Consider the following 13,562-nt stretch of genomic DNA (forward strand, 5'->3'; position numbering starts at 1 on the left):
CCGGCGAAGGCATGAAAGCCCGACAAGCCGGCTGAGGCAGGGGAGCCTGGCCATCCGGCTGAGACGTGAGAGCCTGTAGCGGCTTCCGAACCCAAAGTCATTCCACCTGACACAAAAAAACACTCCCCGATGCTTCCCTTAGGTGAAGCGTTATTCTGTAACGATGCGCTGAGAGTCAGGAAGCAAGTTCAGGGAGTGAGTGTTTTAATAAATAAAACGCAACTAAATACAAAACAATTAACACAAACAATAAAGCTTGGGGAAGGAATCAAAGAGAGTGACATATGATGTGATGGAGTCTGAAGACGTGCAGGTGTGTGTAACGATGGTGCCAGGTGTGCACCATAACGAGCAACCTGGTGACCTAGAAGCCAGAGAGGGAGCTCACATGACAGTTACTACATATTTGTGAGTTGCATTTTATGGATCAGTTTGTGCATAATTAATATACGGCATCCAGATTAGGACATCCTCAGTTCTCATAAAAATAAGATAAAAATGAATATATCACAATTACTTTTAGAAATGCATCTGTTTGGTATCTTAATTTCATACTTAACTAGTTTCCTTTCAGTGATCCCATCCCTTCCTTTCCACCCTCCTTTGCTTTCCTTGCTCTCTATCCTCCTTACCGAACTCCCTTTCATTTCCTATCTTCCATTCCTACTTTCCTAGCTTCAGTTCCGTGATTCCTTTCCTCCCCTCCTTTGCTTTCCTAGCACTCTTTCCTCCTTTTCTTGCTCCCTTTTCTTCCCTCTCCTCCTTTCCTATATCCATTTCTTCCTTTCCTAGCTTTGTTTCCTCGGTTCCTTGCTCCCTTTACTTCCTAGTTTATTTTCTTCTACTGTCCTAGATTCCTTTCCTCTTATCCTATGCTTCCCTTCCTTCCTTTCTTCTCCTTTCTAGATAACTGTCTTACTTGCCTAGCTCCCTTTCCTGCTTTCATTGCTTCCATTCTTCCCTAGCCTCTGTTCAGCTCCTTTCCTAGATCCCTTTCCTCTTTTCCTAAATACCTTTCCATGGAAAGGAGGAAAGGGAGCTAGAAAAGGAAAGTTGGAAAGGAAGCTATGAGTGGCGGAAAGGAAAATGAGCTAGAAGACGATTAGGAAGCTAGAAAAGGAATGGGGGAAGGGGATCTAGGAAAGGAGGAAATGAAAGGGGGCTAGGAAATGAAGCTCAGAAAGGATAAGAGGATAGGAGCTAGGAAAGGAAAAGAGGAAAGGGTCCTGGGAAAGGAAAGACAGAAAGGGAACTAGGAAATTATTAAATAAAGCTAGGAAAGGAAGAAAGTAAAGGAAATTAGGGAAGGACCAACAAAAAGAAGAAAGGAAGCTAGGTAAGAGGAAAGGAAAGAGAGTTGGTTAAGTATAGGAGGAAAGAGAGTGAGAAAAGCAAAGGATGGGAGAAAAGGAAGGGATCAAGGAAAGGCAGCTAGGAAAGATCAAGGAGCGAAGGAAAGGGAGCTAGAAAAGGATAGGAGGGAAGGAAGCTAGGAAAGCAGAGGAAAGGAAGGGATCAAGGAAAATAAGCTATAAAAGCTAATAAGCTATTAAATTAGAAATGCATCGGTTTTGTATCCTTTAAGTAATTATTTTATATATTCATTTTTATGAGAATTTAGGATGTCCTATTCTGGATGCCATATTTTAAATCTGCACAACTGGCAAATATGTGAGGCCACTCACAAATATGTGGAGCAACTCACAAATGTAATGCAAGTCACATATTTTACCACTGTTGTGTTTTCAAAGCAAGAAAATGTTTCTAAAATGTGCTGTGTTACAAAAAGATTTGTCTTGGATTTATTTGTTAATCGTCATTTGTTTTTGTTAATTATGACTTATTTGCTTTTGGACAATGGCATAATTTTTGTGAAACTCAATTGGCATATTTGCAGATTTTTATTTTTATTTAAAGGTTGCATTCTGTATTTTCAAAACACATATTTTGTTGGTGACTCACTACTCATACAGTATATTACACATTTTGATAGAAATATACCTCCATAGATTTACCCAGTGAACTCAATCATGAGGACAACCTGTCCAAAGGATCCTGAAAAGAGAACTTCTCTAACCATATCTGAGAACTTCTCTCATAAACATAACTGTTATAAGAGAACAGTTTAGAATAATAGAATTGTTAGAATGGAAATTTGTCTTCTGCCTTTCCCAACACCCCCAGATAGAGATAAACACACACAAACACGAAGCAGCACAAGGTCAGCCGCAGTCGAGCACCACTCCCCAGGGCCGTAACCAGGGTTTGTGTTTTAGTGAGGTCCGAAAGTTAAACCTCATTTACTGCATTTCTATACAATTTAAGTCCTGCTGTATCTTCATTCACCTTTATTGATCCGGTATTTCCCAAACTCAGTACCGGGGACCTCAAGGAGTGCATGTTTTGGTTTTTGCCCTGGGACTATACAGCTGATTTAAATCATCAAATCTTGGTGATGAGTTAATTATTTGAATCAGCTGTGTAGTGCTAGGGCAAACAACTAAATATGCCATGCTTGGGGTCCCCAGGACCAAGTTTGGGAAATGCTGACATAGCCTATTAGCTATAAAATTAGCTGCAACATATTAACTCACATTAACTCAGCAGGAAAAGTATTTTATTAACAAAAAGTAAACAAATGAGTATGCTTCACAGATTTTGGTTGTTGTTGCAGTTTTAAAGCTAATTTCTGGCAATTCTACAAATGTTGCCATGACTTATGTCATGTTTATATATCCAAGTGAGATTGACTAACACAATCAAATGGGGGCCACATGGAGTTTAGGGCCTCTGGGCACATGTAATTCAGACATGATTACTACAAGTTTGGAAAGCTGGCTAGACTAACTAGACTAATTTACCAATCTAAAAAACCTTAACTTACATGGGCTAATTGAGTGCCTGTCAGTGATTGACATATAACAATAGGAAAACTGCTGATGCACAACTAAGTTTCAAAATTGCACCTTGTGAATCCTACTATTCTAACTCAACAGGAAGTTTAGACCCTGACTGAGTTCCCCCAAAAAAATAAAACACACACACACACACACATACACACACCTACTCAATACAGGGTCTTTATTTGTACTCTTCTCTACATTGTAGGATAATAGTGAAGACATGAAAACTATGAAATAACACACATAGAATCATGTAGTAACCAAAAAAGTGTTAAATCAAAATATATTTCATATTTGAGATTCTTCAAAGTAGCCACCTGTAAGAACCGACACTGGAGAAGAGAAGCAAAGTGTTGAACATTTCATTTAGCACAGACATGGAACAGCGTCAGAACCAGGTAATACAAAGACAAACAACAATTAATGCTGAAGCGGGAACAGAGCTGGGGAAGAGACATATATAGGGGAGGAAGTAACACAAGTGATTGAGTCCAGGTGAGTGCAATGAATCGCTGATGCGCGTGACGAGGGAAGCAGGTGTGCGAAATGATGATGGCAGGAGCACGTAATGGTAAAGGTGGGCCGGCGTGACACCACCCTTTGCCTTCATGACAGCTTTACACACTCTTGGCATTCTCTCAACCTGCTTCATGTGGTAGTCCCATGGAATGCATTTCAATTGACAGGTGTGCTTTGTTAAAAGTTCATTTGTGGAATTTCTTTCCTTCTTAAAATTAATGCGTTTGAGCTAAACAGTTGTGTTGTGACAAGGTAGGGGTGTATATATGTATATAACATAACATATATTTTGATTTGTTTAACACTGTTCGTTACCACATGATTCCATATGTGTTATTTCATAGTTTTGATATCTTCACTATTATTCTACAATGTAGAAAATAGTAAAAATAAAGAAAAACCCTTGAATGAGTAGGTGTGCCCAAACTTTTGACTGGTACTGTATATATATATATTTTATGCAGGAATAGCCCTGCCACTACCAATTAATGAACTGTAAGCCAAGCTTTCCACTGACCTCATATTTTCAGAGTGCAGTTACATATTCCAAACAGGGGTAGAATGGGGGCAAGAACTTAATTTCATTGATGAATTATTGTTGGCTCAGAATGTATTATTATCAGCAGTAATTACCAACACATTAATTGCATACTACAGTGCCTTCAGAAGGTTTTCACACACCTTTACTTTTTCCACGTTTTGATGTTAAAGCTTGAATTTAAAATTGATTAAATGTAGATTTTGTTTTGTCACTGGCCTACACACAATAGCCCATAATGTCAAAATGTAATGATGTTTTTAAAATGTTTACAAATTCTTAAAACATGACAAGCTGAAATGTCTTGAGTGAATAAATATTCAACCCCTTCGTTATGGCAAGCCTAAATAAAGTTAAGGAGTAAAAATGTGAATGACTACCTCATCTCTGTACCCCACACATACAATTATCTGTAAGGTCCCTCAGTCGAGCAGTGAATTTCAAACACAGAGTCAACCACAACAACCAGGAAGGTTTTCCAACGCCTCGCAAAGAAGGGCACCTATTGTTAGATGGGTAAAAATAAAAATACATTGAATATCCCTTTGAGCATGGTGAAGTTATTCATTAGGTTTTGGATGGTGTATCAATACATCGAGTCACTACAAAGATACAGGCAACCATAACTCAGTTTCCAGAGAGGAAGGAAACCACTCAGTGATTTCACCATGAGGCCAATGGTGTCTTTAAAACGATTACAGAGTTTAGTGGCTGTGATAGAAGAAAACTGAGGATGGATCAACAACATTTTGGTTTCTCTACAATACTGTACAGAATAAAACATATTCCAAGACATGCATCCAGTTTGCAAAAAGTCATTAAAGTAATACTGCCAAAAATGTGGAAAAGTCTATTCACTTTTAGTCCTGAATACAAAGTTTTATTTTTGTGGCAAATCCAATACAACACATTACTGAGTACCACTCTCCATATTTTCAAGTATAGTGGTGGCTGCATCATGTTATGGGTATGCTTATAATCGTTAAGTACTGGGGAGATTTTCAGGATAAGAAAGAAACGTAATGGAGCTACAGTAAGCACAAGCAAAACCCTAGAGGAAAACCTGATTCACTCTGCATTCCATCAGACACTGGGAAATGAATTTACCTTTCAGGAGGACAATAACCTAAAACACAAGGCGAAATCTACTGTACACTGGAATTGCTTACCAAGTAGACAGTGAATGTTCCTGAGTGGCCGAGTTACAGTTTTGATTGAAATCTACCTGAAAACCGATGGCAGGACCTGAAAATGATGGGCAAATTATGCAAAATCCAGGTATGGAAAGCTTTTAGAGATTTACCCAAAAAGACTCACATCTGTAATCGCTGCCAAAGGTGCTTCTACAAAGTATTGTCTCAGGGGTGTAAACATTTATGTAAATTAGATATTTCTGTATTTCATTCTCAATAAATGTGCAATCATTTCTAAAAAACATGCTTTCACTTTTTCATTGTGAGGTAGTGTGTGTAGATGGGTGAGATTTTTTTTTTTTTATCAATTTTGAATTCAGGCTAACAACAAAATGTGGACTAAATCAAGGGGTATGAATGCTTTCTGAAAGCACTGTATACTACAAATACATATTATGTGTTAGGTTTGTAGGGCAATAAAAATACTTCTAATGGTAAAGAGTAGCTAAATTGAAGGAAACATCGGGATATTTGCACTGAAACTGAAGCTATTTGCAAGTCTAAAGCAATCATATTTATACCATGAATTCTGTGAATTAACATTAACTCAAGTAAAACTAAATGGGATTATGCTGAGTGGGGCGAAAGGCCAGACAGTCAAACTATTGACTCCCAGTAAGTGCAGAGCCCCTCAAACACAGCGCCACTCTTGTCTGTCTGGTGACTATCAATCCCAATTGATTTGTGATCTAGAACAGATTTTTGACTACAGCGACGCATTGTTAATTTGCTTCCATATTTATTTCTTTTTTAAATCGAATAGGTCTACTGTATATGTCTGTAAACTGTAACCAATCTTTAGCTCATCAAACTTTGAGGAGACTGACTCAGAGGAATGTAAATATAGATGTATAAAATATATAATATAAAAATATACATTTTTCAGAATATGCTGTCTTTATTTTTTATCTTGCCCTATTGATTAACTAATTGTTTGCCGAAATTCGCATTGGGTGGCATGCGTAATTTTACGTATGAGTAATTTACACAAATTGAATAACTAATCCATTTCAAATTAGCCTGCATTAGGCTACAAAAATGGGTCGTATCATTTTCTTATGTCGCATTATAAACGATGTTATATTTATGGAGCAGGTGTCTGAAATTATGAAATAAACCAAAAATAAACACTAATAAGTAACCTTGTGAAATACTATTTAAAGTTAAAGCGCAGGAATCCATGAAACCAAGTGACACAAAACATGAACAGTAACTCTCAATAGCATATGTGAATAATGCACACAACCCAGATTAGGCTGGAAGTTTAATGATCATGTCAAATCCCATTGAACCTATACTGTGGCAACAATAGCCTACTACAGCAAACAGCATGGCATGCTACCAGGAATTGGATCATATAGAATTGAGCAAGTGACAAACCCAAAAGAAGATCAGTAATTCAGTACCATGCATGCCATACAATCCAGAATCCACATTACCTTTTTGCTGTCTGGCAGCGCGCAGAGCTTGCTGTCCCCTGTCAAAGAGCCAGACCTATTCTGTCCGATAGTTCCCTGCTGTGGCGACATGGTTTCCATCAAGGCTACTACAGTAGATCGCTTTAGTCTGCTGCTGCTTCAGACCACAGCGCACGTATTCATATTCCCATTGCATCCAAAGTTATCCAGCGATAGGACCAAACGAATAAAGAGGTAAACCGGTGAGAAATTCATAATTCACGGCAATATAACGGATAAAAACGAGACAAGACGCGTTAAATCAACCTGGACTGAGTTCATCACTGAAAGCTCAAAGAACGCACTGGCAAATTATAATTTCTAGTCGCTGTCAACGAGATCCACAAGGAGTCTTTCGGTCTGAAGCAGTGTATTCGTTTCGACTCAAACCCATGCGTAGGTTTGCCTCTACAGTCTGAACTGAGGGCGGTCCTAGCGCCGCTGGGTACCTAAAAATGAACATTTGCTCTAATAGAGAGGTAACTGTTCTAGCTCATAAATCACATGCAAACCGTTTGCAGACCAGGTGAAGGAATGCGCTCTGCATGCCAAGAATAACATGACTAATGCAAAATAATTTACGAAGTATGAATTTTCTACTGTATATACATGACACAGTCCACCCCACTCTCTGTATGCACACCCAATAGAGTTGGTCTGTTTGCCTTCAAACAACCTGTATACATGTCTCATTTTACCATGAAAAACTGCGTGGAAAAGGTAAAATATAGTCACAGGCCTACAATAAGTTGATACATTAATTTATAACTGCTCAATTAAGTCAAACCTGTAAAACAATACTAAACTTACTGTGCCATTTAATACAATGTATGAGATATGACACACTAGTGAGGACTGCCACAATTTATCTTTAACCAAAACGTTGGCATGTGGCTGATTTTTACAGTACGTTTTATCTGGAACTTGTATTCTCCCTCGCCCTCATATGGGTGCTAGCAAACATGTTAGGTGGTGCTAGGTATCAACAGCCAATCCAGTAGGGGCTATAGTGAGCTTTGATTGGTCATGCGTGCCGCGATGACACAGGGTATTTGCATAAAGTGCCGTTTTCCACAACTTTGGTCCCACCCTGTTCCCTTCTGTTGCCCATGCTCGCAACACCCAATGGTCTCCCGCCCGCTTCGCTTCTCTTCCATTGGAAATTAATGGCTTTTTAAAGTCAGAAAAGGATAATCATATGATAGGTAAGACATAAAAACCTTGCAGAGAGCCTATCCAACTGACAATATCTTAGAAAAAAAATACAAACTATTTCGACCAAGACGTAAAAATGACTGTACCTATCTAGCTAGCTACATGTCTTAAGCTAAAGTGTACTGTTAGCTAGCTAACATTAGCTGGCTGGCTCCCTAGCTAACGTTATTATTCGTATCCCACAGCTGTTTGCTTTGCTAGTTAGAGCCAAATATTAGTTAGCTAACATTGAACCTGGTTGGTTAGGTCCCAGCATTTTCATGCAGGGTAGTAACGACATGATTTGGCACTATGTTCATTGTTGTTTAACTAGCTAATGTTAGCTGGTTGGCTCGTTAGCCAACGTTACGTGACGTGTGTGATCTTACATGTTGTTTACATAGCGAGGTTCATTGTTTACTTAGCTAGGTAGCTACATTTCTTCAGCTAAAGTGTACCACACCTGTTGAATATGGTCGGTGTCAGTAAGCGTCTGCAAAAAAGCGTAATGATATTGTTGCCAGCTGAGCTGGTTAGGCTGTTTTCATGTTATCCATAGGTAAACAAATAATCAGCCAGTGTCAAGTTTGTGCTATGAAAGCTCCAAGAGGAAAATGAGATGGGTAGGGCTAAAGCTTAAGAGGGTGTGAACGATGCTGAATGGGTATAGACAAAGTAGAGCTCTTCACTAAATACCAAAACATTCAAAGGCCATTTTCTCAAAAGTGCGTTTACAAGTTTTTCAACTTTCAAAGCAGAATTACTTTCCCATTGTTCCTCAAAAATGCATTGTATGATATAGCATTTTGTAGCTCTGAGTCTTTACTTTTATCCAATGTAAAAAACACCATTTCAAATTTTGCTACATAAGACCGAATCCAGGTGGTGAGTCACATATGAGGAGATAGCTGAAGTCTCTACGTATCCATTGATGTAAATATATCCTCTGTCTGATTACCAGTTTGTCCACTAGATAGCAGTAAGAGATCACATGACATCTCTTGGCCACTTGAAACCAGTTGCGTCTGGTTTGGGTAGTGAGTCACTGTGCCAAACGGATTTTCAAGCCTGACATCTTAAAAGGACCTTAGCAATCAGGGCTTTCAATGACATTGCCAGAAGTAAGATTTGAGTTCGATTTCCAAAAAGACAACGCCTGTAGCTTTCAAATGATATGTCACTTTCTATTTTCTGATGTATTTGTTTTTTTGGTGTGGAGGTGCCCCCCTAAACTCACCGGACCCTGTACAGGTCCCAAAACAACCACTCAGAGTTTAACAGGTCCTAATTCTCCTAACCTGCTATGTTTATTCTCCTAACCTGCTGTGTAAGTTCTCCTAACCTGCTATTAAAAGTCAAATCTGACGTTAATTTGACCAAAGCTGGAGCCCTTCTAGCCATGAACCGCTCCTTCATCCATGCTTGCGTCGCCCAATGGTCCACCCGATCACTTCACTTCCCTCCATTGAAAATGAATGGCACTCTGTTGTTTCATCGCTCCCACCTTATGTGTAAATGCACTGTCAGACCAGAGATAGCGTTCACTCAGTCCCTTTGATCATCAGTCTGGTGGTCTGCAATGGCGCTCATGTTCGAATCCCCGAGCTGACAAGGTTCTGCCCCTGAACAGGCAGTTAACCCACTGTTCCTAGGCCGTCATTGAAAATAAGAATTTGTTCTTAACTGACTTGCCTGGTTAAATAAAGGTAAAATAAAAAAATGTGGATGTCAGGTGAGCAGATGGACTTTCCCTGGAACCCACCTTGACAGACAGATTCACAAAAATGCCACATTCATTTGTTGAGTACATTTTTTAAAAATTGTCACAAAAGAGTGGCCACCTCATTTTTGTTTGTTCCCATGAAAAGCATGTCTCAGTGGATAAACCAAAACTACACAAGTTTGGGTGTGTTAGAAATGTGGTTTGAGTTGCCAGTGGCGGACCATGTTTTGGTGTGGCATAGGCAATGTGTTTCCTCATATTCTCACTTCACTCATGAGTCGTGACAGTTGTTTTGAAAGACTAATGAAGCAGTAGGCCTATGGCGCTGGTATAGGCTAGTCACTTGAGTCACAAAGACTATTAGGCCTTGATATTGTTCCAAAATGAAGCCTTTTTTGAAGATACCACATCTGCAAGTGTTGCGGCTGACTATTTATCATAGTGTCTAGTCTAGTTCCCTAGTTGGCACAGCAACAATATGATATACACCTCATGGTCTGTGCCTCCCTCGGTCATTGTCAGTTCAAGGGGAAAGGGAGTTTAATTGCATCAGGGATTCTCCCTAGAAACAAGAATCAATATGTGGTTCTTGAATGTCATCTGACATTTGCTTTGAAGAGCGACAAAGACCATTCTCCGACAAGGTCTGGTGAGTGTTTGGAAACCAAACCTGGGGAAGGTATGGAGTTGAACAATTATCTATTTCAGTAAGGGAAAATTACTATTGACCTGGTATTTTTTCCAAGCCTGACATTCTTTCTATATAAACCAACTGCTGGCATACGATCTTCTCATCTTATCGTTTATAAGCAATGATTAAAACAAGACAGCATGTTTCTTAAATACCTGCCACATAAAAATATGTAATTTTATCTTATCAAATACTTCCTTCGACATCCACACCCTTACTATCAAGTAGGTTGATGTTACAGAATTGGATCAGAATGTTGACACTAGACCTGATGACATACACACTTCTCAGAGAGGGGAGAAAGGAGAGGAAAGGTTGGTCTGGCTGACATACAGGAGAAGATGAAAGGTTCAGAGGTTGTTTTTTAGGGTTTGGGCAGAGAGCAGACGATGGGATCTGACAGACAGACAGACAGACAGCATCCGCTTTGGGAATGGGAACTCTCCACTTTGGAAAGCTCTGAATCCCCATCTCAGTCCCAAAAATAGGGACATTTTCCCCTCAATCATTCCTAGTCTGAATCCCCAGTGACAAACACCGGGAAGAAAATGAAAGGCAGAAATGTCAACATCACCCTGCCGCAGTCTCTATTTCTCTCTCGGCCTCTTAATGCTTCTTTAAACATTGTGGCTGAGAAGCCAGGATAAGAGTTAGTCATGGGAGATTTGGAGGAGAGAGATGTAGATACAGACTGAGAAGGAGAATGGAGACTGAGGGAAAGACAGGGCTTGTGGTTGAAGTGACCATAGAGGAGGCAGAGATACACACAGAGACAAACAGAACAAGACAGAGACTGTGGGTTTATAAGTCTGTTGGTCAAAAACAATACTCTGGGAGAAAGGGTCTATAGGTTTACCATGGTTTAGCCTCTTACAGACAGATACAGTGCATTCGGGAAATATTCAGACCCCATGACTTTTTCCACATTTTGTTACGTTATGGCCTTACTCTAAAATTAAATATTTTATTTTTTTCATCAATCTACACACAATACCCCATAATGACGAAGTGAAAACAGTTGTATTTTTATTTTTGCATTTTAAGAAAAAATTAAAACTGAAATACCCTTTTTACATAAGTATTCAGACCCTTTGCTATGAGACTCAAAATTGAGCTCAGATACATCCTCTTTCCATTGATCATCCTTGAAATGTTTCTACAACTTGATTGATTGGAGTCCACCTGTGGTAAATTAAATTGATTGGACATGATTTGGAAAGGCACACACCCGTCTATATAATGTCCCACAGTTGACAGTGCACGTCAGAGCAAAAACCAAGACATGAGGTCAAAGGAATTGTTCGTAGAGCTCTGAGACAGGATTGTGTCGAGGCACAGATCTGGGGATGGGTACCAAAACATGTCTGCAGCATAAGTAGTGGCAGCATCATGCTGTGAGGATGTTTTTCAACAGCAGGGACTGGGAGACTAGTTAGGATCGAGGGAAAGATGAACAGAGCAAAGTACTCTGTGCTGCCACCACCATGCTTCCCCGTAGGGATGGTGCCAGGTTTCCTCCAGACATGATGCTTGGCATTCAGGCCAAGAGTTCAATGATGACAACCTGCTCCAGAGTGCTCAGGACCTCAGAGTGGGTGCGAAGGTTCACCTTCCAACAGGACAAGGACCCTAAGAACACAGCCAAAACAATGCAGGAGTGGCTTCGGGACGAGTCTCTGAATATCCTTGAGTGGCCCAGCCACAGCCCGGACTTGAAACCGATAGAACATCTCTGGAGACACCTGAAAATAGTTGTGCAGCGATGCGCCCCGTCCAACCTGGCAGAGCTTGAGATGACCTGCAGAGAAAAATGAGAGAAACTCCCCAAATACAGGTGTGCCAAGCTTGTAGCGTCATACCCAAGAAGACTCAAGGCTGTAATCGCTGCCAAAGGTGCTTCAACAAAGTACTGAGTAAAGGATCTGAATATTTATGTAAATGTGATATTTCAGTTTTTTATTTCTAACAACCTGTTTTTGCTTTGTCATTATTGGGTATTATGTGTAGATCGATGATACATTTTTTTTTATTAATCCATTTTAGAATAATGCTGTAACATAACAAAATGTGGAAAAAGTCAAGGGGTCTGAATACTTTCCAAATGCAGGAGACAGACAGGCATAATTACAGAGACAGAGGGACACAGGCAGTCTGGCCGACAGTCATAGACAGAGACACAGAGACACAGAGGGACAGTCAGTCAGAAACACAGGGACAGGGAGAGTCAGACAGTCTTCGCCTGTCTGCCTATCACATCTGCTCTCCTGTGGACACGCACACTCTGCCCCTCCCCCAGCTAATCTGATAAACTACACTACCTAGGGAGCTGGCTATTCTAATTACTGACTGTGCTCGTTGGTAGAGAGCATCCGTGTGTGTGTGCACACTACAGAGACCAGAGAGGACAGGCTCTATGACGATGCGGTGACTCGGTTTATGTCATCCCCTAGGGGTGGAATGGCCGACTGTTTTGGTTTCACAGAGCGGTCAACCTGGTGTTAGAGGAGACGGATAAACGGAACAGGGGATAACCCAGGACCTGTTGTGGGTGTGATGATTTAGTTGACTAAATGTATGCCCGGAGGTCCTATGTTTACTTTAAGGGAGCAGCCTCTGAGCCACAGAGTGGAATTGACCAATTAATGAGGCAATGCAATCATTCGTTTTGGGAAGCAAGGTAGAAATTAAATGGGGTCTGGGGGGAGGGGAAAGTTCAGGAAATGTCCTCTATATTGCTATTGCTACACCAAACACCAACAAAGCCATAGCCCTATCTGTCCTGGCATGTCACTGACAGTAGAGTGACCACAGAGGTTTTCATCCAGCCAGGTATGCATGACCGCACTTGCTCTCTGTTAGGACGGTCAAGACAAGTAGCCAACAAAGTCAGGCTAATCTTGACAATTTAGAAGAGAGAGGATAGTATAGGAGTGTGTTTATCTATGGCAGGCTGGCTTATCACTGGTGATGGCTTTGTACGTCAGCACTAACGTTTGAGCACTATGTGTGTGTGAGCTGCCATCAGCGCCAGGGACCTCTTATCATCCTCTCAGGGGTGAAGGGTCAAGCCCTGCATTCCAGCAGGGGTCAGGATCATTAGACAAAGGTCACCCCTGACTTCACTCAGAGGACAGAAGGTGGAAGGTTTGGTGAGGTGGTCAGGCTGAGTGGTTGGCTAAACGTATCCATACTCTTTGGTAAATGTACACCAGGGTTGGACAACTAACACACCTTCTTCTAACTGAAGGATGAACCATGAATAGTTGATCATTTTAAATCAGTTGTGTTAGTGCTGGTCTGGAAAAAAAACTTCACATAATATGGATACAGTATATCTAAGTGGA

At 40.5% G+C, this 13,562-nt stretch overlaps 1 protein-coding gene across 3 annotated transcripts in view; it reads right to left on the reverse strand.

Moving 5' to 3' along the window:
* The window catches only part of LOC110502078 (rho GTPase-activating protein 20), a 107,889-nt gene that overhangs the window by 42,215 nt on the left and 52,112 nt on the right, over positions 1–13,562 (reverse strand). Inside the window, exon 1 of one of the 3 annotated variants that reach the window (XM_036958998.1) lies at positions 6,593–6,998. The exons of the other annotated variants lie outside the window; for them this stretch is intronic. Within the exon in view, the coding sequence (XP_036814893.1) occupies positions 6,593–6,691 (99 nt within the window). The 5' untranslated portion in view covers positions 6,692–6,998. Of the gene's footprint in view, positions 1–6,592; positions 6,999–13,562 lie in introns of those variants that run through there. 3 annotated transcript variants of the gene reach the window in all.

The sequence above is a fragment of the Oncorhynchus mykiss genome, chromosome 22 (assembly GCF_013265735.2).
Source record: "Oncorhynchus mykiss isolate Arlee chromosome 22, USDA_OmykA_1.1, whole genome shotgun sequence".
In the NCBI taxonomy this organism is placed as follows: Eukaryota; Metazoa; Chordata; class Actinopteri; order Salmoniformes; family Salmonidae; genus Oncorhynchus; species Oncorhynchus mykiss.